Source organism: Eleutherodactylus coqui, chromosome 2 (assembly GCF_035609145.1).
Source record: "Eleutherodactylus coqui strain aEleCoq1 chromosome 2, aEleCoq1.hap1, whole genome shotgun sequence".
Taxonomy (NCBI): Eukaryota; Metazoa; Chordata; class Amphibia; order Anura; family Eleutherodactylidae; genus Eleutherodactylus; species Eleutherodactylus coqui.
In genome coordinates this window covers 143,996,072-144,009,227 of record NC_089838.1, presented here as the reverse complement: position 1 = coordinate 144,009,227, position 13,156 = coordinate 143,996,072, and the positions used below count along the sequence as shown (strand labels likewise).

The 13,156-nt window shown below is 43.0% G+C and overlaps 1 protein-coding gene across 3 annotated transcripts in view; it reads left to right on the top strand.

Annotated features, from left to right (window-relative positions):
- USP15 (ubiquitin specific peptidase 15) overlaps nucleotides 1–13,156 on the top strand; it is an 84,172-nt gene that overhangs the window by 17,287 nt on the left and 53,729 nt on the right. For 2 of the 3 annotated variants that reach the window (XM_066591704.1, XM_066591705.1), the window contains exons 2-3: nucleotides 4,265–4,392; nucleotides 7,767–7,897. In XM_066591704.1, coding sequence (XP_066447801.1) covers nucleotides 4,265–4,392; nucleotides 7,767–7,897 — 259 coding nt within the window. Of the gene's footprint in view, nucleotides 1–4,264; nucleotides 4,393–7,754; nucleotides 7,898–13,156 lie in introns of all 3 variants that reach the window. The other variant, XM_066591703.1, reaches the window with a different exon arrangement.

Below are 13,156 nucleotides of genomic sequence, written 5' to 3'. Positions count from 1 at the left end.
CAAAACGCCATGATCAACATAGCGGCATTTTGCCAACACCATGTGTGAGAGTGGCCTTGGAGCCTTCAAAAAGTGATGGTTTAGCCCTGCGCCCCTGCCCTTACATAATGCTGGCAGCAACTGCTGAGGGTAAGGTTTTTCTTTCCAATTTAAAAGCCTAACGGACCAAAAAGCCATGGGATGCAGACTAAAGAAGTCTCCGTCTCACGTATCCACCCCTATGGGCCCTCCTGCTTTCCATCCCTATGTAGTTTTCTGGATAGAAGGTGGACATCAGCCTGATAGACTCCATAGACAATGAGGCCTATTGACTCTGGTTGCTAATGATAACAATACCAATTATATATCTGATGATTGTTCATCTTTCCATTGTTAAAAGCTCAAAAATCTAGTGTCATGGAATATAAAGTGTTAAGTTTCAGAATGCAATAAGTGTATGTTTCTTACCTTGTAATGGACTATTGACCCTTAAATTGAAGACTAAAATCTATGCTTTGTAGTGCTGGTAACTAGGATATTAAGATAAGAAGTCAACAAACAAATCAAATAAGGCTAAGCTATGTTAACAGAGAAGACACACAGCGATAGCAGAAATATTGTCTAATGCAACAGCAATATCCTGACTTAAATAATTTCTATGTCTGAGACCAGCCTTAAGCGTCAATAAGCCTTATGTTCAATAAGCTTTGTCACCTATGTAACACTAATCTTTGTACCAAGTAACTTTTGAATCCGCCTTCTTCTTTCTGTATAAGAGTTGGTAATGTTGATAATAAAGTAGAATTCATTGAGTTCTCATGGAGAAGTGTCTTGACATAACATGGAGTGATTTCATGCTATTGATAGATAATTGCTAGCAAATGTTTCCATCACGGGCTTCCATATCTACCAATTTGGCACCTGGCAACGAGTTCATCAGATCGGTACCAGTGTGGTCCGATAGCACTACCTTTTTCTTAGCCTCTAGTACTATCACTATAACAGTCACTCTGTCTGTAATTCTTCCCAATCATTTCCAACTTCAGCCGTAAGAACGACATCTGCTAAAAGTTTGAAAAGGCTGATAAAAGTAGACGTTATAAAACATTTATAGTTATGGAAATCAGATATTTTGTCAGTTATATTATTCATTAGTTGCTTTATTGCTGTAAGGTGATGCAGCTCAGTGGGATCTCATCAGAGCGCAGCGGGCCGTTCTTGGGAAATGTTACAGGTTTTCTGCTTTCAAAGACTTTAGAGTCCATCCACTTATTATATAGTAATGGAATTGTATCTCAAAGCCGGGTGGCTTGTAAATCATTCCTGCCACACACATTACTATGTTTCTAGGACGCAGAAATATCCCAATCTAGTCATGGGCACTTGCTTGCAGTTTTCCTGCAGCACCAATGCGCTGGAAGTGAAGTATTACATGCTGTCTATTGATATCTATGAGGAGGATGTGTAATAGATGGACATACTAGAGGGAATTTATAAAGGTATTTGCATCCTTTTTCTGTCACCCTCACCACTTAAATAAAGGGGCAGGCACTCTGATAGATTTCCTGTAATTAACTCCAGAAACTGGTGCCGGCTCGTTTGACTTTATGTCCTACAGATGGTGCCAGATCTAAAATACATGGTGGGTGGTATTAGCGGCAGCTTGAGAATAAATGTGACCCTTATCTGGTTGTGCTTGTAGGAGAGACATTTAAAACCTGGTTTAGACACAACGATTATTGCTCAAAAAATCTTTTGTGCGATTATCGTTGTGTGCTTTTTACAGCGCAAGGTGATCGCTCAAACGTTGAGCGATCACCTTGCGCTCCGAGTGGGTGATGCAGAAGACAAGTGGCGCCGCTTGTCTTCTCATCCAGCTGTTCTCTGCACTGAGCGCCTGGCTGTTATACAGCAGAGCGCTCCAACCGGGGCCGCTTGTCTTCTGCATCCATCTGTTCCCCGCTCGGAGCACCCGGCTCTTATACAGCTGAGCTCTCCAAGCGGAGGATGCAGAAGACAAGTGGGGTGGCCCCACTTGTTTTCTGCATTTAGCTGTTCTCTGCTCTGAGCACCCGGCTGTTTTACAGCCGAGTGCTCCGAGTGGGGGATGCAGAACACAGCTGGACAGCTCTGTTCTTCATACCCTGCCTGTCTTCAGGGAGCAGGATACAGCTGATACAATAGTATCAGCTGTATCCCGCTGTGAATTCCTGAGAACTGATCGCTGATCTTTCAGTATGCTGAAAGACAACGATGAGCGACGGCTTAACGAAAACTGCACGATGTCAGTTCAGTACACAGCGATTATCACTCAAAAGATGGCTTTGAGCGAATTTTGAGCGAAAATCGTTGTGTCTGAATCAGCCTAGTTCTAAAAATCTACATAAAATTAGCCAATAGGTGATCAGCGTGTCTGTCACTAATTTATGCTGGCCTCAATAAGAACAGGACAATGATGCGGACAGGGTCCCTATAAAGGTAATTCGTCAACTTGCAGCATCCTCATGAATTACAGTAACTTGTGAATAGTTAGGAGGCTGACTTCAAATCTGTAATTTGTATCCTACTCCCTTTTCTACACTGAATTTGCAAACTTTCCGTGCAATGCAAGAAGAAATGAAAGATCAACGAGTCTGCGCACATAATGGAAAATACTAGTCCCCTCCACGCATCGGCATGCATTGCACTGCCTGATTGTGGGAGGACAGCAGGGGAACTGGAGTGAGTATAGCGATACAAATTACAGATTCGACATCCTCATCCTTTAACCTCTTCAGGACTAGAGGTTTTTCACTTTTTTTAATTTGTGGGTTTTTTTGCCCCCGCTTTCCAAGAGCCATAACTTTTTTATTTTCCCAGTGACCTAGCCTTTTTCCAGTGACCTAGCCTTATGAGGGCTTATTTTTTGTGCAAAGAATTGCATTTTTCAATGGTACCATTTAAAATTTTAAGCGGGAAGAAATAATTCATTATTGCCGTACATAGTTATATTTAATGTTGCCTATGAAGCCCTGCCCACGGGCAGGGCTTGGTAAGCATCAGGACATGGGAGCCTAAGGGGGGACCCTACCCCTTCCACTCACTGTTTGAAGCGCGGTCCGCTTTGACCATGGCATCTAAAGAGATAACTGCCTCAATCAGTTTCCAGCCAAAGTCCACTCACTCAACCACTGGTTCTGTTCACTTCTGCGTCGGAGACCTCTTGTGGGTCCTCTGGTTCAGATCTGTCCCAAAATTACTGAAAGCTCTATTTTATCCGTAAAAAGGCCAGAGGACATGATAGAAGCTGGATGAACTCCATTATTGTCCATGGGGTCCTTCCAGCTTCTGTTCAGTTTCCTCACATGACACATCCGTTCTCCGCTGTGATTCTCTTTTTTCCACTACCAAGCCCAAATGTGAGTTTGATAGTGTGATGTACTGCAACTCGAAAATTGTCACCCATCTTTGCATGTCGGTCTACCACTGTTTAGGTTCCAGGGAAAGCTAGGTTGCCAGACAGCTGTCACTCTGCTATTCCCAGCTTTCACAGAAATCACCTATATTCCTTATCTCCAGCCTGGTATTTTTATGGTATTTTATCCATGTTTATTATTAGTACTGTGTGTGTGTGTTTTTATGTGTATGTACCTGTATACCCTTATTCTTCTGTGTAACACTTTTTGTTGTATATTCCTTATATATTTGCACTGCTAGTCTTTTTCTAGAATAAATTGCAATTTATTAGTCGGACCTTGTCAGTTTTAAAACAAATCATAAACTCCGAAGATTGTGTTAATAATTCATAGTCTGGGTTCCAGCTTACCTGTGATATAAAAGTTGGTGGTGGCAGTGGGTGTGTGTGGGTATTGTAGAGTGCAGGAACAGTTAGACCGCATGAGGTGGTAATTTGAGCTCTCGTTTTGCATGCATGCAGAAGCCTGGGAAAGCTGGGTACAAATCCTTGTGCATTCTAACGACTCCAAGCTTGAAATCCCGCTAGAGCAATCGATCGAGGCTCTGCCGTGACCAGTGTTCACAGTGGTCAGAGTGCTCAGATCAGTCGATCTGTGCCAAATTGAGGATAGAGGCGGGATCTGTCGGGCCTCGCCCCTTCCATCCGTGATAGATAGTATTGGAATTATTTTATGCTTTGCCTTGTAAAGTAGCTTTTTTTGTTTTCTGTTGCAAGAGAACCTGTTAGAGCAGATTTATGATAGTATGTTCTGTTCATGCCTCTACTGACCCAGCTGAATTTGACATGTACTACAACGCTCATTATTGTAACATTTTGTTTTTCGTGTAGGTACTTGATTGATAGTCGCTGGTTCAAGCAGTGGAAGAAATATGTGGGCTTTGACAGCTGGGACAAGTACCAGATGGGAGATCAGAATGTGTATCCAGGTCCCATTGATAATTCTGGACTCCTTAAAGGTCATTCCCTTATAATATTAACTGTGTTTCATTTACACACACTAGCCAATCAGCTGTAATATTAAAATCACTCAAAGTGAAGTGGATAACATTGATAATCTCCTTACAACGGCACCCATCTGTGTGTAAATATATAATATATGGTGGCAAGTGAACAGCGTGATCTTCAAGTTAATGTGTAAGGGTATGTTCACACGTTGCAGAGTGGCTGCACGTTTTTTGTACTTGCACCAAATCCGCAGCATTTGAAGAGGGAAAATCCGTAGCATAAATTAACATGCAGATTTTAAAATGTCTAAAATCGCATCCAAAATGCTTGTACAATAAATTTTGAGGATTTTCCGTTACTAATTCCTTTGTGCAAAATTTGCAGAATTTCTACCCCGTATGAACCTACCCTTCGCCTCCTGCTTATAGGCGTAAATTTGCTGCCAAATCCGCGGCAGGCATCCGCACCACGGATCAGCAGCAAATACCGCCCATAGCATGCTATAGGAAATCGATTCTTTCTGCACACCTGCGGAAACCAATTGCGGCTTCCGCAAGCGACAACGAGCCATGCGGACCATCCGCAGTACAGAGGAAAACGAAAGTAAGCAGGAGGCCTCAGAAGCAGGAAAAATGGACAAATGTGAGGATCTGAGCAACTTTTAGTAGGATCTAATTGTGATGGCCAGACAAAGTGCGTCAGAGCATCTCTAAAACAGGTCTTGTGGTATGAAGGGTTTAGCACGTACCAAAAGTGGTTCGAGGAAAGACAACCTGTGGAAAGATCACGGACAACTAAGGCCTCATTCACGAGGGGCGACAAAGTTGCACGATTTTGTTGCGTTGCTACAATGCTACAAATCGCATGTATGTGAAGCCCATGGTTGCCTATGGGTTAATTTACACATGCAATGTTTTGTAGCATGCGACAGCCCGACACAAAAACCTCACGAGTCCGTGACCTTGTCTGATTAGTCACTTTTTCTTTTACATGGTATGGACGGCTGCCTGCATTGTGTGCCACCTACCTGAGAAGAAATGGCATCAGGATGCACTATGGGAAGAAGGCAAAACAGGCAGTGTGGGGCTTTAGACCACGTTCTGCCGGGAAACTAGGAGTTCTGATATTTATGTGGATGGTACTTTGACATGTATCATTGTTGCTGACCACGTGCACTCTTTCATGGCAACAATATTGCCTAGGAGCAGTGGCCTCCTTCAGCAGGATAATGCCCTCTGCCACACTTTGGTCCAATAAGATCTCAATCTTCTTGAGAATTTGTGGCACCAGCTGGAAAACCAAGTCTGATCCCAAGCCCTACCCCACACCTTACAGGACTTAAAGCACCTGCTGTTAACATCTTAGTGTAGATACCACAGAACACCTTGAAGGATTTTCCCCCCCTCAACTCACCGTGTGCCAATATAAAATATACACACACAGGGGGCTTAAAAGTAAGGCATCCCCCATGACCGCTCATATCAAATGAAAATTTGTTTGGCTGATCTGATTTTAGACATCTTGAATTGAATTTCAGTTTTTCAGACTGGTAGAGAATTTCACTAGAAAAACATTGGTATGCTTCATGTTCACGTAACTTTTTTTGTCCTCATGTATGCGGGCCACCTACACAATATTGGGGAAGTGGAATGGTTTTAATGTAATGGCTGATCCTTGTATAATGACCATGATAAAACACAGCAGTATCTTCATTAAATGTTACATTTTTGGTCATAAATGATCATTCTGAGCAGAATTTACTCCGTAAAAAGCATCCTGAAGTGTAGGGTGGTTGATTTATTTTTGAATAGTCCTCATTTGTATGAATATAATGATTAGATGAGTGTATGGCTTCTCTTTCTTTTTATGATTGACCCCCAAATGTGCCTCACTTCACATTATGTCTAAGACTGTGTGTGTAATATATATTATTTACCATGTTTCTCTAAAAATAAGACAGGGTCTTACATTATTTTTTGTCCCAAAAGATGCGTTAGGGCTTATTTTCCAGGGATGCCTTATTGTGACACAGGTCAGCCGAGTCACTTACCCAGCATGCTTGGTCTAGGTCCTTCCCGCTGCTCTCCAAAGCCCGAGCAAGGTTCCTGCAGTCCTCGGCTGCCAACACAGGATCACTTCCTGGTTACAGGATACATAAATCCCGCCTCCAAGAAGCAATGGCCGTGATTGGTTCTTCAAGTGCTGCATTGATTGGTTCATCGAGCACAGCTGAGCCAATCACAGCCATTGTTTGGGGAGGCGGGGTTTATGTATCCTGTAACCAGAAAGTGATCCTGTGTGCGCAGCTGAGGAGTGCGGAAACCGTGCCGAGGCTCTGGAGAGCAGCAGGAAAGCCCTAGACCGACCCTGCTGGGTAAGTGACTCGGTTCACCTGTGGGTAAAGTGCTGTAAAACTGGAGCAATTGCGTTTTTACGACCCTTTTCATGTACCCAATGCATTGCTATTGACTTTTTTTTTTATGAACTGTAACTAGGACTTATTTTTGTGGCAGTACTTGCCGTATAAGCCGAGTTTTTCAGCACAAAAAAAAGTGCTGGAAAAGTCCCCCTCAGCTTATAATCGACTGAGGTAAAAAACAAAAAAGAAAACCTCAATACTTGCCTCTCAGCCGGCATCTGTGTCCCCAGTGCGATGCTGTCGGCAGTGCGGCAAGCTGCTTCAGTCTTCTCCCCGTTGTCATCTCCCTGACTGTGTGAGGAAGTGCTCTTATTGGATCGAGTGCTAGCCAATCATAGCTGGCGCTCGATAAACCAATCACAGCTATTCAGTGATGTCATACTGAATGGCTGTGATTGGTTTATCGAGCACCGGCTGTGATTGGCCGGCGCTCGATCCAATCACAGTGCTGACGCACACAGCCAGGGAGGTGACAACGTTGAGAAGACCGAAGCAGCTTATCGCGCCAGGGACACAGACGCCGGCTGAGAGGTGAGTATTGCGGGTTTTTTATTTACCTAGTATATACTCGAGTATAGCTAGGCTTATACTCGAGTCAATAAGTTTTACCATTTTTTTGTGGTAAAACTTATTGACTCGGCTTATACTCGGGTCGGCTTATACTTGAGTATATACGGTACATTTCAAGCCTCCTGAAAAATCAGGCTAGGGCTTATTTTCGGGGAATCATGGTATTATCTTTACATAGAGTGATTCAATTTGTTGGAAATATAAAGCGAAACTTAAATGTATTCAAACAAGAAAAAGAATAGTTTGCCTTGGAAATAAATTTACTAATTGTGATTGGGAAACATGCAGTTTTGGTATGTGATTAGTACAGCAGGCTGTGAGTGATTTGTCATACTGTGTAGAGATGTCTTACTGCTCTGGTTTCTCATGTATAAATGCTGACAGTCTCTTTCACAGATACTGATACGCAGTCTCTCAAGGAACATCTTATTGATGAACTTGATTACATTCTGTTGCCTACTGAAGGCTGGAACAAGCTCGTTAGCTGGTACACAGTTATGGAGAGTCAGGAACCCATAGCTCGCAAGGTACAGTACTTCATCCATGCTTGTATCACAGTGACGTTTCTGAAATCTATTTAGCTAGATGCCAAATAATCAAAGGAAGACTCCAGGCAAAACTGATCTAGTGTGCTGTGCCTAGCGAAGAGCCTTGGGGGGCGCGGGATTCAAAGAACATCAAATATAACGCAGTCTATTAGTCTTGCCTTCAGTATTTCTTTAATTATTCTTTAAAGTCCTCTTTCTGACAGCTACCAATTTCACTTTATCTGTATTTTACACATTTAAAAAAGTTCTTGTTCTACTTTGTTTTAGTTCTGTCTCTATCCTTTGTTGCTGAACTCACAACTTCTCTTTTGGAATTGCCCTCCTTGTTCCAAAATATCTCAGTTTATGTCGCTCTTCACTTGCTCAGCTGGATGACTGGCTTCCTAGGCTTGGGCTTGATGAAGACTTAGTAGTGCAACCATAGGAATGTAAGTGGGGCGTTTATGCACAACTCAATACAACTGCAACTTCATACAATTCACAGCTGGGTACCAACGGGGTTGTGCAATTGTTGAGTCAAGCAGGGAAAAGTTGCACAATTTGAATTGCACAACAAGAACATTATACAGTTTGATTTCCATGAACCGTAGCTGATTGAGACCATTCAGCTGGGGTTCTCAAATGGGGAATGAATGGCAAGGAGTCTCTACAACCAAGCCGTGTGTCCCCTTCTGTTAGCCCACACCTGTCCAGTGTCTACCTGAATGACTAAGTCATTATGATTTCCAATAAGGGTTTTCAGGCAGATTCTTAGCAGCTCTGATCTTTCATATCTTCACCTTGTGGCAGAATTTCCAATAAATTTAAGGCCTCTTTCACATGGGCGTTGCTTAGCCATGCTAAACTCTCTTGTTTTCAAAGGAGAAGACCATCTCGGATCTCGTGTAGAAGCATGGGCCCTTAGGAGAAATACAAATCACACCAACCTGTTGTGGTATCAAATGATTTCCAATGTATTCAAAGTTGCATGTTTTATATATCATAAGTGACATCACAGGAAAAGTATATGCCTCCAAAACTAATAAGAATACATGATGGGCTATAAGTGAAGGTGTGACTATATAACAGACTTCTCACATACAAAGAAACTGTTATTTTCTCATTTAGGAAGGGGGTCTGAGGGACCATCTTATCTCTGTCCTACCTAGTGACATACACTCACTAGTATATTGAAATGGTTACATTTAACCCCGTCACTACTTATACTAGCAGGATGCTATATCTTTCTATTCTACAATCTAATAGCGAAAGGAATTAACTGATATATTGATCTACACATTTCTTAGCAAAGCTCCTGTAGAAGCCTATGGGAGCTGCTGGCAAAGGGAGGGGGAGGGAGTTTAGCAACACGAGCCGCTGCTAAGGTCTCTTCTCCTCCCCTTACCGGCTATGGGAGCTGCCGGCTAATTGCAGCCAAAAGATAGGGCAAGACCTATCTTTTCCATCTGCGTGTGAAAGCGTCCAGCTGGCCGGAGTCAGCAACGTTTTTTTTTTAACAGCTGGCCGATTTTACGCGCCAGAAAATCTCCCATCTGAACAAATCCATTGGAATCCAATGCTTCAGGTGGTCGCGGTTTTCAGTCGAATTTTTTTTTTTTTATCACCACAAAATAGCTGCACTAAAACGTTAATTAGAATAAGGCCTTAGACAGAGAAGGGATAATGGGGTTTGGCTGAACTAAAACCATAGTTCATGGACTATAACCTCTCATGAGCAGAAAGTCTTTCCTTTTTGTCTCTTTTGGTCATCGCTTGCTTACAATGCCTGTTATTGTGTATGTACAGGGTTATTACATATGATCTTCATGATTTGACACCCTCATAACTCACATTTAATGACCTTTGGGTGCATAAATCTAATATTAATGGAAACGGAAACTCAAAAGGTTCTGTTGCACAACATCAAAAATGTTTTCCACACTAGAAGTGTTCTATGTGAGCCCCTTTGTCACTCATCACACATGAAGCCTGTAGTCAAGTTCCTGCCATACAGGTTGTAGCGTATCATGACTGACTGATGCAATGGCTTCTGTAATGCTGCAGATCATGCATGGTGGGTGGTGAGGAGGGCATGTGCACTCTATCTTTACCCCTTAAGTGGTTGCTATACTACTTTTAATTTAATTATTTACAATTATTTTCTGCCACCATCTTTTGCGCGCATTAACTTTTTTATTTTTCCATTAACATAGTTGTGATGGGGCTAATTTTTTGCGAGATGTTCTGTAGTTTACGATAGTACCATTTTTTGGAATACATATGACTTTTTGATTGCTTTTTATTGCATTTTTTTCTGGGAGACAGGGTGACCAAAAAAGTGCATTTCTGGCGTTCTTTTATTTATTTTTTTCGAACGACGTTCACCATGCGGGGTAAATAATGCGTTACTTTGATAGATCTGACTTTTACGGACGTGGCGATATAAAATATGTATTTTTATTTTATTATTTAGATTCTATTATAGATATAGCAAAAAGGGGTGATTTAAACTTGTATTACTTTTTTTTACAATTAGTAAAACTTTATTGATCTTATCTTTACTTTCTTTTTTAGTCCTCCTAGGGGACCACAACATGTGATGCTTTGATCGCTCTTGCAGAATGATGTAATGCCATAGCATTACATCATACTGCGATTGGGCAGGCAGTCTATCAAGCCACCCCCCCGAGATCTCTCTTCATACATACCCTGACTCTGCAGGATGTAACTGTATGTTCTATAGCGGAAGGGGTTAACAAAGAAAAACCACAAGTTGTAAGGTTCGGGGAACATGGAGGACAAGGAAAAAGTTCACTATCATCATGACCTGCACGGGCAATCCATCTGGTAGTCAGTTGCTCACTTCTGACTTCATTGTGAAAATGGAGGGCAAACTGTCCTCTTCCTGATGAAACCTGGGGTTGCCTATTCCAGCTGCAGCAGAAGCCATATCTGTAACATCCAGGTACAAAGCCCTAGTAATTGTTTCCCCATGGAAAAAGAAGAAGCCCTATACTTACCTACAGTCACAAAACACCTTCTCCTTGGGGGAGTCGCGCATATGCTCCACGCAGACATGTGGGTTTCCCTTCCCCAGATTCTAATAATATGTTCGTTAACTGTGCCTAGATGTCCGGTTTCAGGGCTGGTAATGATTGCAGTTGGTAGGAATAACATGCCAGAATCCCCACACAGTCGGCTGCAGGATTTACGATTCTCTTCTTGCTCTGACGGTGGATTTCTGAGGACTTTGTGTGACTCTTGCACGAACGCGCACCGCTGTTTTTCACGATTAGTGGTGGACGGCTGGTTGATTTTTTTGCTTTGAGATGCATCCTTTTTCCTTAAAACGGGAGTACCGCATATGGATTGTGCGCCCGCTGGGTGGTTCTTCACGAAACTTTGTTCGAAAATGACGTTGCCGGTAATAACAGACTGGTAGACAGGTGGATTTGTAACCAGCTTTCACGGGGTCCTGCCACATGCAGACCGAAAGCACAAATCGCCCCCTGATCTGGCCTAATGCACTCCAGCGCTCTACAATGTCACGCACCTACATGCTGCCACCACCAGCTGTTAAGGGAAGCTGAGGCCCAGACTATGAATTATGTACACAAACTTTGGAGATTATGGTTTGTCTTAAAATGGACAAGGCTTGACTAATAAACTGCAGATTTATTCTAAAAAAAAAACTAGCAGTGCAGGAGATATATATATACACATACACACACACACACACACAGGATATACAAAAAGGTCGTTAAACGGGAATATAAGGGTATACACAACAAGACAGTACTTTAAAATGAAGCAAGAAGGAGTATAAATGAAAGATACCAGATTTGGGATTCTGATTCATGCAGAGCCACTGAAACAACGGGAAAGTCCTTATGCTGGGTGTATCTCGGAAGGTCTGACAACAAGGGTTTGTAGAGCTCCGAATTATGAAGGATTTCTCGGAACACACCTTTCCCCTCCCCCTCTGATGTCAGTCAGGAAGTTGGGATGGGGGCATGCGTCCCTTGTGGAAAAATCATAATTCCCCGTTTCGGCCATATCTCGGCGGGAGGCCCTCCGAACTGGAATATAGGCCCGTCATATTTCTGTTCATGATTTTATCTATTCAGCTGCCCCCTCCCCCCCCCCCCCCCAATTCCAAAAATATAACTCCTATTGGAATAGGACCTTTGCATGGCTATTAACCCTTATTAAAAGATTCTCCCATTAATCTGACTTTCGGTGACAGGGAGTCTGCGGGAACTACCCGAGGTGTTAAGCCTAATTGGCAGGGGGGTCAATTAACATCTACCTGTCACTGACTAATTTTATTGCCATCATGATCAAAAGACTTCCTGAGGAATGCATATTCCGATGCATATCAGAGGCCTCTCAGATTTGAGGGGGTGAAGGGGAGATTAAAACATTGAATTCATCTTTCCCAGTATCCTGAGAGGCAAGTTGCTATCTCTGTATCACAATGCAGTTTATGGGTTGTGGGAACAGTACACAGCACGAGGACAGTGTCCTGTTTACTGCGCAATGGTTTTTGTTTTTTTTTTGTCTGTTTTGTATGAGCGCAACTTGCACATGGCCATGTGAATACAGTCTTAAATCCGTGGTCTGTAAACTATGGCTGATGTGAAATGACCTGTTCAAATATAATATGAAAGCACAAACGGTCATGGCATGCTGGCACTTGTAGCTGCATTACAGTTGGAGAGCTACAAGCTGCAGACCAATGAAACAGTTAAACATGGCAGCATGGCACGCTGATTGATCCGTTTTAAGGACTGCATAATATGGAGATAGATGGCCCCACTATCAGACCAAACGGTACAAAAGCATATTGGGGCACATATATTCTAAAATTGTTTAAAAGTTAAAGGGGTTCTGACATGAATAATGTTTTTATGCTTTAGCAGCCATTGTTCCCTGGTCTGCCTAATGGACCCAGGGAACCCATGGTTTAATGGCTGCTAAAACATAAAAACATAATACTTACCTGTTCTTCTGTTGTTGTTGACATCGGGGGGGTCATCTCCCAGCAGGCGCTGTTCTTCCTCTTCTTCCTCCACGAGCCGCGCTGCTCCGGGATCGCGTGCATGCGCAGTGGAGGGGTGCCCTCTGACAGGAGTCAGGACGGGCCACGTCTCCACTGCGCACGCGCAGAATCTCGGAGTTCAGCCAGGACGGACGGGCCGCCCACAGCAAGCACTGCTTGTGACGTGCTTGCTGTGGGCGGCCCGTCCGTTCACCTCG